The sequence below is a fragment of the Nicotiana tabacum genome, chromosome 8 (genome assembly GCF_000715075.1).
Source record: "Nicotiana tabacum cultivar K326 chromosome 8, ASM71507v2, whole genome shotgun sequence".
In the NCBI taxonomy this organism is placed as follows: Eukaryota; Viridiplantae; Streptophyta; class Magnoliopsida; order Solanales; family Solanaceae; genus Nicotiana; species Nicotiana tabacum.
Window position 1 is genome coordinate 27,429,559 of NC_134087.1, and position 15,010 is coordinate 27,444,568.

The 15,010-nt window shown below is 37.4% G+C and overlaps 1 protein-coding gene across 1 annotated transcript; it reads left to right on the forward strand.

Moving 5' to 3' along the window:
• The first annotated feature begins 8,700 nt into the window (after positions 1 to 8,700).
• On the forward strand, positions 8,701 to 12,614 carry LOC107806018 (protein CUP-SHAPED COTYLEDON 3-like). Its single transcript, XM_016630132.2, has 3 exons — positions 8,701 to 8,940; positions 11,081 to 11,346; positions 12,105 to 12,614. The coding sequence occupies exons 1-3, from the start codon at positions 8,772 to 8,774 to the stop codon at positions 12,531 to 12,533; spliced, it is 864 nt and encodes a 287-aa protein (XP_016485618.1). The 5' UTR covers positions 8,701 to 8,771; the 3' UTR covers positions 12,534 to 12,614.
• Positions 12,615 to 15,010: the final 2,396 nt, after the last annotated feature.

A 15,010-nucleotide genomic window follows, 5' to 3' on the forward strand; every position in this document is an offset into this window, starting at 1 on the left:
ATCTCTTAATAGTATGCCTTGGTTTGCCGATGTGGCTAACTTTCTTGTGACCGGCATTATCTCTAGTGAGCTCTCTTCTAACAAAAGGAAGAAGCTTAAACGGGACAGTATGGATTTTTACTGGGATGAGCCATATCTTTTCAAGCTTTGTAATGATGGTGTGATCCGGAGATGTGTCCCAGAATATGAGCAAATGAGTATTCTTGATTATTGCCATTCCTCGCCCTACGGTGGTCATCATGGTGGGGCGATAATTGCCTCAAAGGTTCTTAGCTGTGGATTTTATTGGCCTACCCTGTATAAAGATACTGGTGAGCTTGTTAAAAGATGTGATGAGTGTCAGAGAGCTGGTGGAATTTTTAAGAAGGATGAGATGCCTCTCACTACTATTCTTGAGATTGACATTTTTGACATGTGGGGCATTGACTTCATGGGACCATTTGTGAGTTCATGTGATAACACTTACATTATGGTTGTTGTTGATTATATTTCCAAGTGGGTTGAAGCTGTGGTTTTGCCCAACAATGAGGCACGGAGTGTGGTGGCGTTCTTAAAGAAAAATATCTTCACAAGATTTGGCACTCCAAGGGCGATCATCAGTGATGGAGGTTATCATTTTTACAACAATGCCTTCGATACTTTACTCTCTAAGTATGGTGTCAATCATAAAGTGTCAACCCCTTATCATCCCCAGGAGAATGGACATGTTGAGGTCTCCAACAAGGAGATAAAGAGCATATTATCAAAAACTGTCAATGCAAACCGGACTGATTGATCAAGGAAACTGGATGATTCTTTGTGGGCTTACAGGACTGCGTACAAGATTCCAATTGGTATGTATCCTTATCGGTTGATATTTGGGAAAGCGTTCTATCTTCCGGTTGAGTTAGAGCATAAGGTCATGTGGGCGCTGAAGAAGTTAAACCTTGAATGGGATGTAGCTGCAAATCTCCGAGTAGAGCAACTAAATGAACTTGATGAGTTTAGGTTTCATGCCTATTCCAGATCGTCCTTGTATAAGGACAAGATGAAGTACTTTCATGACAAATATGCCCGGAGCAAGGAATTCTAGGATGGTGACTTGATTCTTCTATTCAACTCTCGGTTACGACTATTTTCGGGAAAGCTCAAGTCAAAATGGAGTGATCATTTTGAAGTGGTGCATGTAACTCCATTTGGTGTTCTTGATTTGAAAAACAAAAATGGAAAAATCTTCCGAGTTAATGGGCACCGAGTGAAGCACTATCTTGGCAAGTTTGATGATAGCCATGTGGTGGCAATGATCAATTTCAAATGATGATGGTAACATACATCGTGTCGCGATGTTAAATCAGGCGTTTCTTGGGAGGCAATCCAAGTGATTTTTCTTTCTTTTTCATTTTCCTTCTTAGATTAGGTTCTTTTGATCTAACTGGTTGTGAGATTTGTGTAGAAAATATTGATGCAGTGCAGGACTAATACTGGAAAATTTTGCTAAGAGTGTAATTGGACCACTGACCGCACTGAAAATTCCATAGTCAGTGGAAGCTTTTTCGCGGGAGCGTGATTCTGTAGCAGACGCAGACTTGAAAATCCCAAAATATAACCTCTCTGAAGTTTCAACCGCATTCACGTTGGAATTTTCACAATGAGCGGATTGTTCTGTGGCCGCACCAGGTTTTTCGCTCTCAATGGCGTTATTGAACCTGCAGCTCTTCAAAATAGCCAAAAGAACGGACCGCGATGGAATTCCGCGGCCGCACTAGGTAAGTCGATGTGGGCCCTTAGGGTTTTAGTATATATAGGAGGGCTCCTCCTTTTACACTTTTCACGCCCTAAGCTCTCAAAGCCCCTTTGCACTATTCATTTGCTTCATGTTGAATCTAGACTCCATCTCATTAGGCAAGAGTAATTTCTACAACAAATTAAACAACTCGTGTGTGCAATTTCTTTGTCTTAATTTTAGTTCTTGCTTTTTCTTTCTAGATAGTTTCAATTTTCTTTTTGTTAGGGTCAATATTAGCCAAGAATAATATGCTTAATTGAAGATAAAACTAGTTGGGTAATAGATTTTAATACCTAATGGGGATGGGGTTGTTCATTTTACCACTTAATTGCCTAAGTTGTATGCTAAATGAAAACCTTAGGTGATATCTCTTTTTTCAGTGCTTGTGTCTTTTTGAATTCCGCGGTTAATGTTCATATGAACTGCTGAGTGAAAATGGTTTGCTTTTACACCCGCAATGGTGCTGCTTTCGCGGCCGCACCCAACATTTCGCTATCAGCAGTGGTCAAGCTTCAGAGACTGGGTACTCTAAATCTTAGTCTCTCGCGGCCGCGACCCAATTTTTGCGGATAGCGGTAGCCAGTCCGCGGTCACGTACCTTTTTCTACTGATAGTGGTACACTGTGCTGTAAATACTGTAATCATTTATCTGCTTCATCTGATACTCCCTTGAATACCAAGACTAATGAGCTTTCACTGATTGTGTATGCAGACAATGGTCCAATCTAGAGGTGGAAGTGATAAGCCAAAAAGGAGAGCAGAGTCCTCCTGGGGCTATGGTAAAGGAAGATCAAGTTACCCCTCGCCATGCAAAAATCAATTGGTAAAATGAGAACTGCACTCAAAGTTGCGAAAAAATCCGCATCCCATTCTGATGGTAGTGAGTATGTCCCTTCCCGAGAAGTTTTGGAAGGAGACCCGGTGCCAACCCAGTTCCCACAAACTTTCAAGGGAAATTCCAGTTACGAGACGAGCCTACACCCTCTTCTTCTGCTGTGTCATCTGATGGCTCAAAGGAAAGTAGTGAGGCTTCAACATCAGCTTCCCCTCCTGCTATAACTTTGGCCTCACCAACAGATCCAATTGATGTTGATGCTGAGATCCCTGACGATGGGAGGGGTGGTGACACCCAGACAGGGGGTGTTGGTGAGATCAAGGAACCCTGTGGTATGGCAAGACCAGTTTGTGAGTGAGAAAGCCTACCACAAGTTCTGGGAGTGGTGGTCTCATAGGTCACTTACGCTTGAGAGGGTGTTCATTGAGCGAGATCTGCTACCCCACAACCCTAATGTCAAGAGGCACTTCAACGAGAGAGTGGGGTGTAAGTTCTTCACCAGCAACTTACCAGAGGCCAATGAGTTTTTGGTCAAGGAATTCTATGCAAATATCGCCCACATCAAAAAGGGCACATTTTTTACCAAAGTACACACTAGGAAGATTATGTTTGATAGCAAGACTTTAAATGACTATGTTGGGTTTAATGATGAGGACGAGTCCCTTTATCTGGAGAAGGTGGCTATGAATGAGTTAGCCCGCCTTGGCTTGAATCGGTGATTGCTATTCCTGAGACTACTCCAGCTTGGCTAACACCTGTGGTCCTGATCTACAAGAACAATCTAAGCTTCAAAGGGAAGGGGTGGTCTACTTTTCTGTGCAGCCGGTTAGACCCTACTACACATGACAGTGATATGCCAGTCTCCCGGGCTATTATTGTGGGGGATATCATAGTGGGGTACCCCGATCAATGTCGGAAATATTATGACCAAGGTGATTATCAGATTGGTTGGCAAAGATGAGAGCTAGTATCCCTTCCCAAACTTCCTCACCATGTACCTAGAGGACCAGGAAGTAGAAGGAAGGGACTTTGATACCAAAGTGAAGCCAAAGAGGCCATTTTCCTGGTATAACCTTCAGGGTCCGGACAACCCTAAGCCAAGAGCAAAGCCACCGCTTCCACTGGCCAGTCTAAAGAGCCAGGGGTGGTGGTGACTGGTTCCGAGCCTTCCACAACTGAAGGTTCTTCTGCTGCTATGCCACCTCCATCATCCAACCCTTCTGTCACAACCCCATTGTCTGTGCCCTCCACCTCGGCTTACCCTCTGCACTGCGGGTTAACTAGACGTTATCGAGCATCAACAACTGGATACAAGTAGCTACATCAAAGCTATCTACCTTATCCAGTGCAGCCACAGCTCAGGCAGCTCCAGCACAACCTCAGGTGCCTGCTTAAGTGGAGGAATCGCTAAAGGAGCTTCTATACAACCAAAAGAAGCTCCTGGACAACCAGAAGCTTATCATGGCCACTTTTGCTGCACAAGGAAGAGCAATCAAGGACCTGGGCAAACAAGCGAAGAAGATGAAGAAGACTAGTACTTCAAAGGAGTCAGTAAAGCTGCCGAGGAAGGAGGTAGAGAAGATTACATCAGTTGGACATCTCACTGGACTTACTCTTGGAGGAGTAAGTTCCAGTAGCTCAGGCAGCACAGGCACTAGAGCATGAGGCTGATAGAGAAACGGTGAGAAAAGTGGTGATCCCCCAGACTGAAGGTTTGGAGATTGAGCTGGAGGACCCCGGTGAGAAGAGTGGTGACCCCATGCAGATAGAGGTATCATAGGGAGTTTTCTTTACTCTCTACCCTTCCCCTATTCTAATTTTGCTGTTAGCATTGAGGAAAATGCTAATTTTTATTTGGGGGGGGGGGGTGGCCTTATTTTGATAATGATTTGGATAATTGGTTTGTAATAATCTTGATACTTTCTTTATTTTCTACTTATCATACTTTATTTTCATACTTTTTTTTACTTTTGGTATGTATATAACGTTACCCTTCCATGTATATATTCATTCCCCTTTTAAGTATATTCGTCTCAATCCCCTATTATACATATTCAGTTTACTTTCCATATTTTACTTTATAAATTCTTTTGATATTTTCCTTAATAACGTAGCTTCTTATTTCATTTAGTAGTTTCTTTTTCAATTTTTAGCTTCTTACTCTTACAAGTTTTTGTGATCAATAAGCCTTTGGTTTTCTTAATTCCACGGTTCTTTTCAAAGGTGGAGGTTGTGTGAATCGGGTGGCTCTTCCCGATGATGGATGGCTTGAAAACATTCATAAGGGTTGGAGTCCGTTTTCTTTATGTTTTTGTGTAAATAGTAGTAATGAATAAAAGTGTCTTAGGCAAGCTTCACTTGGGCCTAACACATTTACCTTTGACCTTATGGTTAGAAACAAGTTGATTTGCAAAGAATGGTGCTAGTTGTGACCTTTAGACTCTTGTATTGACTAAACAATCATCGAATGATTTCTCGGAGCCATTTGTGTTGCTCAATCTTAGATAGGGTTGTTGTGGGCCCTCGACTCTATTCTCTTTAGCAATCCAACAGCTTGTAAGGTGAGGTATAGATTTGTAAGCTCAAGTCCCGTGCCAATAAGTCTAGAACTTGCCCTGAATATTTGTATAGGTGAAATTCTAAGTGTAGCTCGACTTGAGAAATGATTATAGGCTCTTCTTGATCCAATTTGAAACTTGAAAGCATCCATAGCCCACCAAATATGATATCCCTAGTCATCCCCATTGAGCCGAAGCCCTTGTTCTTTTAATAACCATGATACAAGCCTTTATCCGTTCTAAATGACCCTCTCTTGGCACCCGATCTTTCCTTAGCACAATTGGCAAAAGCATAAGTTTAGGGGGATATACGAGGAAGGTAAAAGTGATAAAAGTTAAAAATGAAGAAAAGGGAAGGCAAAAACAAAAGAAAGAAATGCCAAAAAGTCAAAAAGAAAGTGAATAATATAGAAAAATGAAGGGATTCAATGAAAGAAATGATGAAAGGCTTGGAATGATTAGAAAGGAGAAAAATGACTGTCATGAACAAGAAAAAGTGATAATAGGTATCTCTAGTCCCCTAAGGAAGAAGGAAATGACTCAAAGAGTCAAGAAGATGTGAGCCGAAATAAGAAAATAAAGTGCTTAAGGAAAGATGAAACCTCCATAGACCGATATATCCTACCTTGAACCAAAAGACTTCATTACATTTCCGCAAAAGCCCTATATGATTTCGAGTTGAGTGAGCGTACATTAGTGGTGATTTACATAAGGGGCAAGCCTATGGTACTTAGAGCCGGACTTGTGACTTTCCTTTGAAAGAGATGAGCGTACTTTTCCACAATCCTTATTCTGGGTGCTATAATCTAAAGTGAGATTTGCTTATGGAGAGTAAAGTAGAAAGAGTTTGAGTTCCACAATGACCTACGCAGTAGAGCGAGCCTCCTTGATGAGTTAAGTCAACTTTTAACGCTCTTGTGTCACATTAGAGCTATGGTACTAAAAAGGTTGTGTGTTGTTGATAATGCATTTTGGTTGAGGATAATTGTTAGTCCCAATTTATGCTTGATAAAGTCACCTTAGGACAGCTGAAATTTGCCTTTTTTTTTTCTTGTGGAGGTGAGAATTACTCTGTTTGCTTGAGGACAAACAAAAGCTTAAGTTTGGGGGAGTTGATAACTATGAATTTTATACTATCTTATGCTCTCTTTTGCATAGGTTTTGATAAAAAATGTGTAAAAGTATTTCCGAAAACTACATAAGGTGCTTACTTGCAGGTTTTGGTCAAAATGAGGCAAAGAAGCCAAAATGAACTCATAAAGGAGTCGAACTTGCACAAGCCCAAAGAATAGAACAGGAGCACTGTCAGCACTATTATTACGCGGACGCGTATGATCCTCCGCTGAGGCGATTAAAAATATGCTGCAGTGAAATTGATGTTTAGAGAAGCTGCAGCCAAGTGCTAACACTACAGCTGACCGCGTCTATATTACGCAAGCACGAAGTTACCAGGCGCGAACGCGGTGCAAATTCCACTGAGGGCGTGAAAGAGGTTTAGAGACTTGGTTAGTGGAACCTAACTGAGGAACGCGGTCCACGAACATTTTACGCGACCGCGATGGAAGCCAACACGGACGCAACAGACTTTACGCTAACCGTGAAACCTAGCCCAGTCCAAGTCCAAAATTGAAGAAACGCGATCCGTGCTTGTTTTTGCGCAGTCGCGAAAGTCCATGCGCTGAGGCGCCCAGTATTTCACTGATAGCGGAACCTCCGTAGGGGTATTTTTTTCAGTAATTTCAGCTGTGTATAAATAAATCTTTTTTACATTTTTAGGTCATCTTTTGTATCAGTGAGCTCGTGAACAGCCGTACTTTACCACTTAGAGTAATTTTAGAGTAGCTTTAGCTTATATTCTTAGATTTTATTCTTGTAATCAACTTTTATGGCTTATATTTTATCTTCAACTTTAATTTCTACCTTGATTAATTGTAAAATTGGTGGTTGCAAATACTGATTCGTGCCTTTATGAGTTAGACTCTTCTTGAGAAAGAGGGACTAAGTCTGGAAAAATTAGGCTAACAAGGAATTGAGGTGTATTCAAGAGATTGATAGCCTCAATTAAAGGGTTAAACCTAGAGATACTAATACCCGACTTGAGCCAATTTTATTTGCATTATTTGAACACCCAATTAGGCTTGATAAAGCCAATTAGGGGAAAGTCACTCAAACTACCGAGATGTATAGAGTGAGTAATTTTGTGTAAAAGTTATATCACGACCCCAAGTATAACAAGCTTGTCCTAAATTCTAGATCTCATTAGATACTAGCCTAGGTGTAAGTCACTTCCCTAGTGCTTTTTATCAATTGAGAAAACTCCTACAAAAATATTGTACTTAGATTATTTCCAGCGATCAATAGCATTAAATTTAGAATAGAAACAAATCCAAGCATGGCTAGAAGTGTAATTAAAAGCAACACGCATAACTTGATTCGATAGAAACCCAACTCCCAACCAATTTTAACTCCCTGTGGATATCGATCCCGACCTTTCAGGTAAAAGATGCATCGACCACTACTCGCCATTATCTAGTGGTGCAGGGTTGGAGCCGATCAGTAATTTGAGCCCTTACCCGATTTTTGGTGACATTGACTAGTTAAATAGAGTTATTTGCAAATAGGTGCTCTAATGCACCTTAAAAAATCGCTAGGCGGCGACTCTTCTCTTCTAACACTCTATCTTCCATTTAAAAGAGTTGTCACATGTCGAAGCGCGATTTCGCGAGAAAAAAGGGCGCGACAACATCTGCCATGGATGCTTCTAGATTGAGCTAAGAGAGATCGGAGCTTAGAGAGGGAAAAGAGAAGATGAGGAAATATTTTCACTGTTATATTGAATAACCGCCTATACACATATATATACAATGTAATATCAACGGATTCTAACTAATTTCTAATTGTCTAATTAGCAGCTAATCTAACATACTCTTTTCCAGCTAAGTGCTAGTTGGCTTCCTACTCACGTGACACCTTTAACACGTCTTTCTCGAAAAATTATATTGTTTAAATGGGTTATATATATTGATTCCCATGAACTTTTTATGTGGTTACTTCTTTATTTTTTAACTTTTCATAGTGAAAATCCTGGTTTCATTCCTAATTGTGAAACTTTTCATAATGAAAATCCTGGTTTCATTCCTAATTGTGAATGGTAGAATCTAAGGAAAGGCTTACCAAACATATTGATGGAAGAAAGAACCAGTAACAACTTGTATTAGGTTGTTAAGTTTGACATAATTTGAACTTGTTTCCCTTTTTGAAAAGATTAACCTAAACCTACATCCCCACTCCTCTGATCTAGCTAAAAGTAGTAATTTGGCGGTTCTCCCCTATATTACAAAATTATTTGGACTTATTATAGTAGCAATAATTCGATGTTAACTACTATTATTCTGTACACTTAAGCCCACACAAGGAGATTTCTTGTGGCTTTGGTTTTTCATGAAATTCCAAAAAAAAAAAAAAAAAAATCCGATATTTCAAAGTGCCTTCTCTGTATATAAATACATGTCATTGCTTCTCTATCTGTAAGAATAGAAAGCTCTTTTTTAGGCTACCAACTTCCATTAAAACATCACAAAAAACATTCTCTTCTTTTCATTTCCTACAAAAAATGGATTTAAGAGAGATTGGAGCAACACTGCCCCCAGGGTTTAGATTTTGTCCAAGTGATGAAGAGTTAGTTTGCCATTATCTCTTCAATAAAATTACTAATGAAGAAATAATTAAAGGTACTTTAGTGGAAATTGATCTTCACACTTGTGAGCCATGGCAGCTTCCTGGTATGTTCATTTCTCTTCTTCTCTTACTTTTTCGTTTCCCAAAATAAACTTAAAAATATCTGTAAATTATCTATCCTTTTTCCAAAAATAAAGTTAAATATTGATAGAGACATGAATGGATAGGTCATAGGCCAATGGAGGTGGTCTATAGCAAATGATTCATTTAGTTAAAGCCAACTCAATTTTGGTTATATATTACTGGTATTTCATTTCTCTGTAATATATTTTCCCTTGTACTCTCGTCAATTGGTAAGATGAACCAGCAAAAGATTAACGTGTATATAACTAAAAGGATGTTTTAAAATTGATTTTGGTGAACTTTAGTTTATTGGTCAAATAAAATGAAAGACAATAAATTTCCGCAAGTATTCATATATATTCTATTTATTTACTGCTTAATTTTGTTAAGTGCAGACACAATTCTAGCTTTTTACTTGTCATGCACACTTCTTGCGTTCGGACTTTAAGAATTATTCTATAAGATTAATTTAGTAGCAATAGCAAAAACTATTAAGCTTCATTATAAATTTATTGACTTTAATGGATTACCACCTATAATCTTTTCTTAAGTACCAACTGGCAACTCATACACTTGGTGCAAATACTAAAACAATTAGCTTTTTAATGACCTTCTAAGTAAATATGTTAAGCTCAATAAGTATTTACGTAGAGTATTGTTTAGCGATTATCTCGACAAAAAGAAAAAAAATTATAAACCATCCGATCTGTTTCATGTTTTTGTCTTAGTTTGGCTAGCTGGCACAAAGTTTAAAAATATAAAGAATATTTTTGAATTTTAATCTTAAACTAAATATTTGTGGTCTTAATTACGGAAAGAATTACAAGAAAATACACATGACTTCACATCATAACAAAAAATGGCCCATATTTTTTAGTTTTACCCCACCTAGCCCATATTGTACACATTTTGAAAACACTAGCTTTTGCAAGTTCAAAATCTGTATTCTTACAACCATTGATTCTAAAAGCTATAGAGTTAAATCTGTGTTCTCGATCACAACCATTGCTTTCAATCTCCCTTCTTCTCACATCTTTTACATATGCTTCAAGGGGTCGTCCGCCATTGCTGCTTCTCCCCATATGTCACATGGTTGCAATGTAAAAAAATTGAAGAATAAAAGTCCACTATTGAAGGCTATTTAAAGTTTTGCTTTAGAGAATATAATTTTTTAAGTTTGTTAATTGTTTGGATTGGGTGTTGTTCCAATTGATGGAAAATATCAAAAGGAGTTCAAAGTTTAAATTTGAAGTGATTTGGAATAGATTTGAACAAGATTTGAGTTAAATTTCAGAAAGACGCTAGGAAGAAGACGAAGTCGGTTTTGTATAATTATGTATAATCTTATATAATAGTGTATATGAGTGTACATAAACATATCTTATACACTTTTATACACCTTTATACAAACGTTCTGTAGACGAACTTCTTCCACGATTTTCAGTTGCAATTCTTGTTCAAAATCAGTCCAAATCTCCATTAAATGACTTCAAATTTTATATACAACATCCTTATACTATTTCTAACACGTCTAAATAATACTCACTCCAAATTTCTCACAAAATCAAATTCGAAATTTAAACTCACATATTTAAGCTTGCTAAAAATTTAATTTTCACCATCCAAATGGATTTGGTTTCTTGAACTAATACTTGAGTCACAGTTACTGATTCCAAAATTAACTTAAAAGCTTGTGCAAGCTTTTCTAAAAATTAAATAACAATTTTAAGGACCTATTGGAATTGGATGTTGAAGCTTAGCCTATTATTTTTAGGTTAGTTGGTTGTAAATTGAAATATGAGCTATAAAATTAAAAAGTGGAGAGACCAATTGTTCTTATGTGAAATTTTCCCTTAATTACGCCACGTCAACTTTATTAGGAGAGTGCCACAACAAGTAAAATGAAAAGTTTGAAACTAAAATTAAAACTTACTTTTAATAGACAAAGTATTGTTTTTGTGATAGATTAAAAGGGGAACTCAAGGCAAGACATTAATTGAAACGGATGGAACAATAATTAATTACTAAAGTGTAAATTTGTCTAATTTCCTCTATATGTGTTAACTCTTGTTATCATTTGAACTAGTTGTAGCTTATCTATGAATGTTGTTCTTGAACTAGAGGTGGCAAAGCTCAACTCAAGTGAGTGGTACTTCTTCAGCTTCCGAGATCGCAAGTATACCACCGGTTTTCGGGCTAACCGGGCCACAATTTCAGGTTACTGGAAAGCTACGGGCAAAGATCGAACAGTGTTCGATCCTTGCACGCGTGAGATCGTAGGAATGAGAAAAACTTTAGTCTTCTACAAAAATAGAGCTCCTAATGGCATTAAAACTGGCTGGATCATGCATGAATTTCGCTTGGAAAACCCTCATATTCCCCCTAAGGTAATATTTTAATCTTTTTTCTCCAAGTTAATATATGCATTATCGGCATAAAAAATATTTGCATATTTAGGTTTATAAGTTAAATACAAGAAAGATAAAATTAATTAACAACCTTGTAAAAATGGTAAATTGCCTTTTATAAAAAGTTAAATTACATTGATAGCATAAAAGATCTCCGCACTGCCAATATATATAACTTAACTCTTTTTTCTCCCTGCAACATTTTCATGTCCTCCTTTTTAGTTCTTACAACAATCCATTTCAATGCACTTTCCTTAGGGTGGTGATTTGTCTTTTTATTATTTGTGTGTGATTTTCATGAGAAGTTTTAAGCTTGTCGAAAAGATTGTGAAACCAATACAAATAGGTTAAACTTAAAATTTGAAGAGATTTTGAGACACGCATTACAATTAGAACATTTTGATTGTTGAATGTATACTTGTACATCTTTCACGATTTGAATAGATCTTGAGACACGTATAAAGTGTATAAGATTGAAAGTTTCGACGGTTTTTGCACATCTTTCACGACTTGAATAGATCTTGATACACGTGTAAAGCGTTTGAAGATTAAAAGATTGAGGAGATTATTGCAAGAAGTTTCCTAGAAACCTCCTATTTTGTATCAAAAGAAGGAAACAATGAGTATACTATGGCTAGATTTTAGCTAAAATGAGTAAGTACAGTTGTTTCCTTACATCAAATATAGCACCCATAATGTTTGTTTTATTTAACTTTTTGTGTGTGATCATTGAACAGGAAGATTGGGTATTATGTCGAGTATTTCACAAAACTAAAAGTGAGAACAACAACAATTGTACGAACAATCTTAGCCCACAAAACATGTACGAGGCTGCTGTCACTTCTCCAGAATTATACAACCATTCATTGAATTATGACATTAATAACCAAAATCCACCCTATCAAAGCCAGAACTCAAACACAATCCATCATCATTTATTTGATTTATTAGTAAAGAACCATCTTCAGTTGTCACATCAAGAAATGAACGAAGTTTCGAAGGATGAAACAACGGTCAACTTGTCCAAGTGCAGTCAGGAGGACGATCAGTATGGGTTGATGTTCGATATGGATTTTGAAGTACCATGTTTACAAGACGAAGGAGTACTGCATTCTAGTCTTGAAGATATGAAATTTGATGATGAAAATAGCATGGTTTTCATTTGAATTATTGATTTTCATTGGTAGTTGGATTGATTATTAATTAGTAGTGAAGAGAAAATGAGTATATATGATTGAATTTGTGAAGATGCATGCATTACTGTTTGTTTATGAAGTAAGAATTATACATGATTGATTGAATTTTCCTCTTTTTCTCTCTCTCACTAGATAGATTGGTTGGATATAGGCATATCCAATATTGTTTATAGTATTTGTATTTACTTTGTGTTCGATGTAAATTGACAAATAGTAACATTCTTTCCTATGTTCCTACATAAGTATTTACTTTTGCATACTCCGAATTTCTTGAAATACTTTCTTTAGTTTGGCTTTCTATCCATTTTCAATCGAAAACAAGATGGGTAGAAACTTATGATGTTGCAACATACTTTAATTAGGGCATTTTCATTGTTACAAGTTACAAACCCTTCGTACAGTTCTTATTTACTGCTGCATATAGAACTAGTGTAACCGGACATGACAGTGTTAAGAAGAATGAACAACTAATCGAAGGCAGATTTAGGACGGGTTGTGACTAATTCAATTGAACTCATTACTTTCGGCTTGAACTATGTATTTATAAGATATGAGAACAAATGAGATTTACTTTACTTTGGGCAATTTTGCCATGACTCGACTTGTAGGAGGATGTGCTTTTTTATAATAAAAAATCTCTGGGTAGTGAGACATGGTTGGAAATCGATGCATAAATGGGTCAGCCTCTATTTTTCTTCACTTAAATATCAGACTTGTGTCTGCGTAAGCATTCGAATCCCTAATAGCGCCTAACCCACATATCACACGCTGAGCTCATACCACGAGACCAAAGCCCCGGGGGTTTGTGGGAGAATGTACTTGAACGTAAGATAAAGGCAAAGGGTCAAATTATACAGCACCAGAGCACGCTCCAAGTTACAGATGCAGTAAACAAAGTCCCAATAAAAAAAATAACATTTCAATTATACATACAAGTCAACTTTTACTTGCAAATGTTTCGAGAACAAAGAATCCCTCATAATCAGAAGTATCACAATCAGTGAATATTATCACTGACTAAATAAAGCATTGGTTCAATCTTATTCATTAAAATCACATCAAAAGACTAGGATGATTTCAACTCAAAATTCAGCAAATATCCAAGCAATTAACTTCGCTGGTTGTATAATCGGTTAATAGAATAGATGTGGCATTGACCATAAATTCCTAACAGGAAAGTTCACTATCAGCAGAGACATTGAACTAAATAAGACAGACAAAAATCAAAGAGACACACCGTTTCTAGCCTCAGGAGTATCTGGGAAAACAGGATAAGGCATGGGAACTCCGTTATCCTCCTCGCTTACAGGAGCAAGGTAACCAAAGTCGAATAATTTTATATTTAAGTCCTGCATGACAATCGAACAGTAACTTGTAAAATATCAACAAATAAGCAGAGGCGTATCTATAATTTAAACTTGATGGACTCGACCTTTATGGTTCTTAGTACTAAACTCATGTACTTTTCAGATTATGTGTTCATATCTGATCTAATATATGTTGAAATTTATATTGGTTATCAGTTATCACATTTATACTTATACTCTGCATCGATAATACCGATTTCAGATAAATGCATCACTAAAGAGCTGCCACTGCAAGGAAAGAGGGCCATATGGTTCATTTGTTACTTTGTCAATCGTTATCCCAGAAGGCGTGACACTACCAAATGCAAATCGCCTCTCGTGCAACCAAGCGAAGAGGCTTGCTAGTTGCATCGCCACCTTCATTCTGTCATTCCATCCAAAATGACACTTCAAAATCACACAAAAATTAGTAAATTTAGTCACCAACTATAAAGGGCAACCCGGTGCACTAAGCTCCGCTATGCGCGGGGTCCAAGAAAGGGCCGGATCATAGGGGTCTATTGTACGCAACCTTACCCGGCATTTCTGCAAGAGTCTGTTTCCACGACTCGAACCCGTGATCTCGAGGTCACATGACAACAACTTTACCGGCTACGTCAACGCTCTTAGTCATCAACTATAGCTGGTGAAAAAATTCTTAAGTAGTTAGCTCCATTACCAGAACTAAGCACCTCGGACAAAAATTTAGTTGGTACTTCATCATATACAACAGCAAGTATATATTGAAACAGAACCCCTTTAACTTCATCAAACATGGATGTCGATCCTCATTTGTCAGTATTTCAAGCTCATTCTGCAAATTTTCCAAATAACTTAGCAAAAAATGTTAAAAAGAGAGAAATAGGATCCAACAAAATAAACTATAGTATGTGCTAACATACACAAAATCTTGATGGATGATCACTATAGCAGGCGCGACATGGAACAAAGAAATCCCATGTTTTGACAGTATAGCTTTAGATTCATAATCGTAAAACAATCTCCCGTACATAGTCTCTTCAATTAAGAAATTAAAGTTATATAACAATTATTGTCTATCAAAACCAAATTCCCTTTGGAACCAATTTCTATGCTATGTTA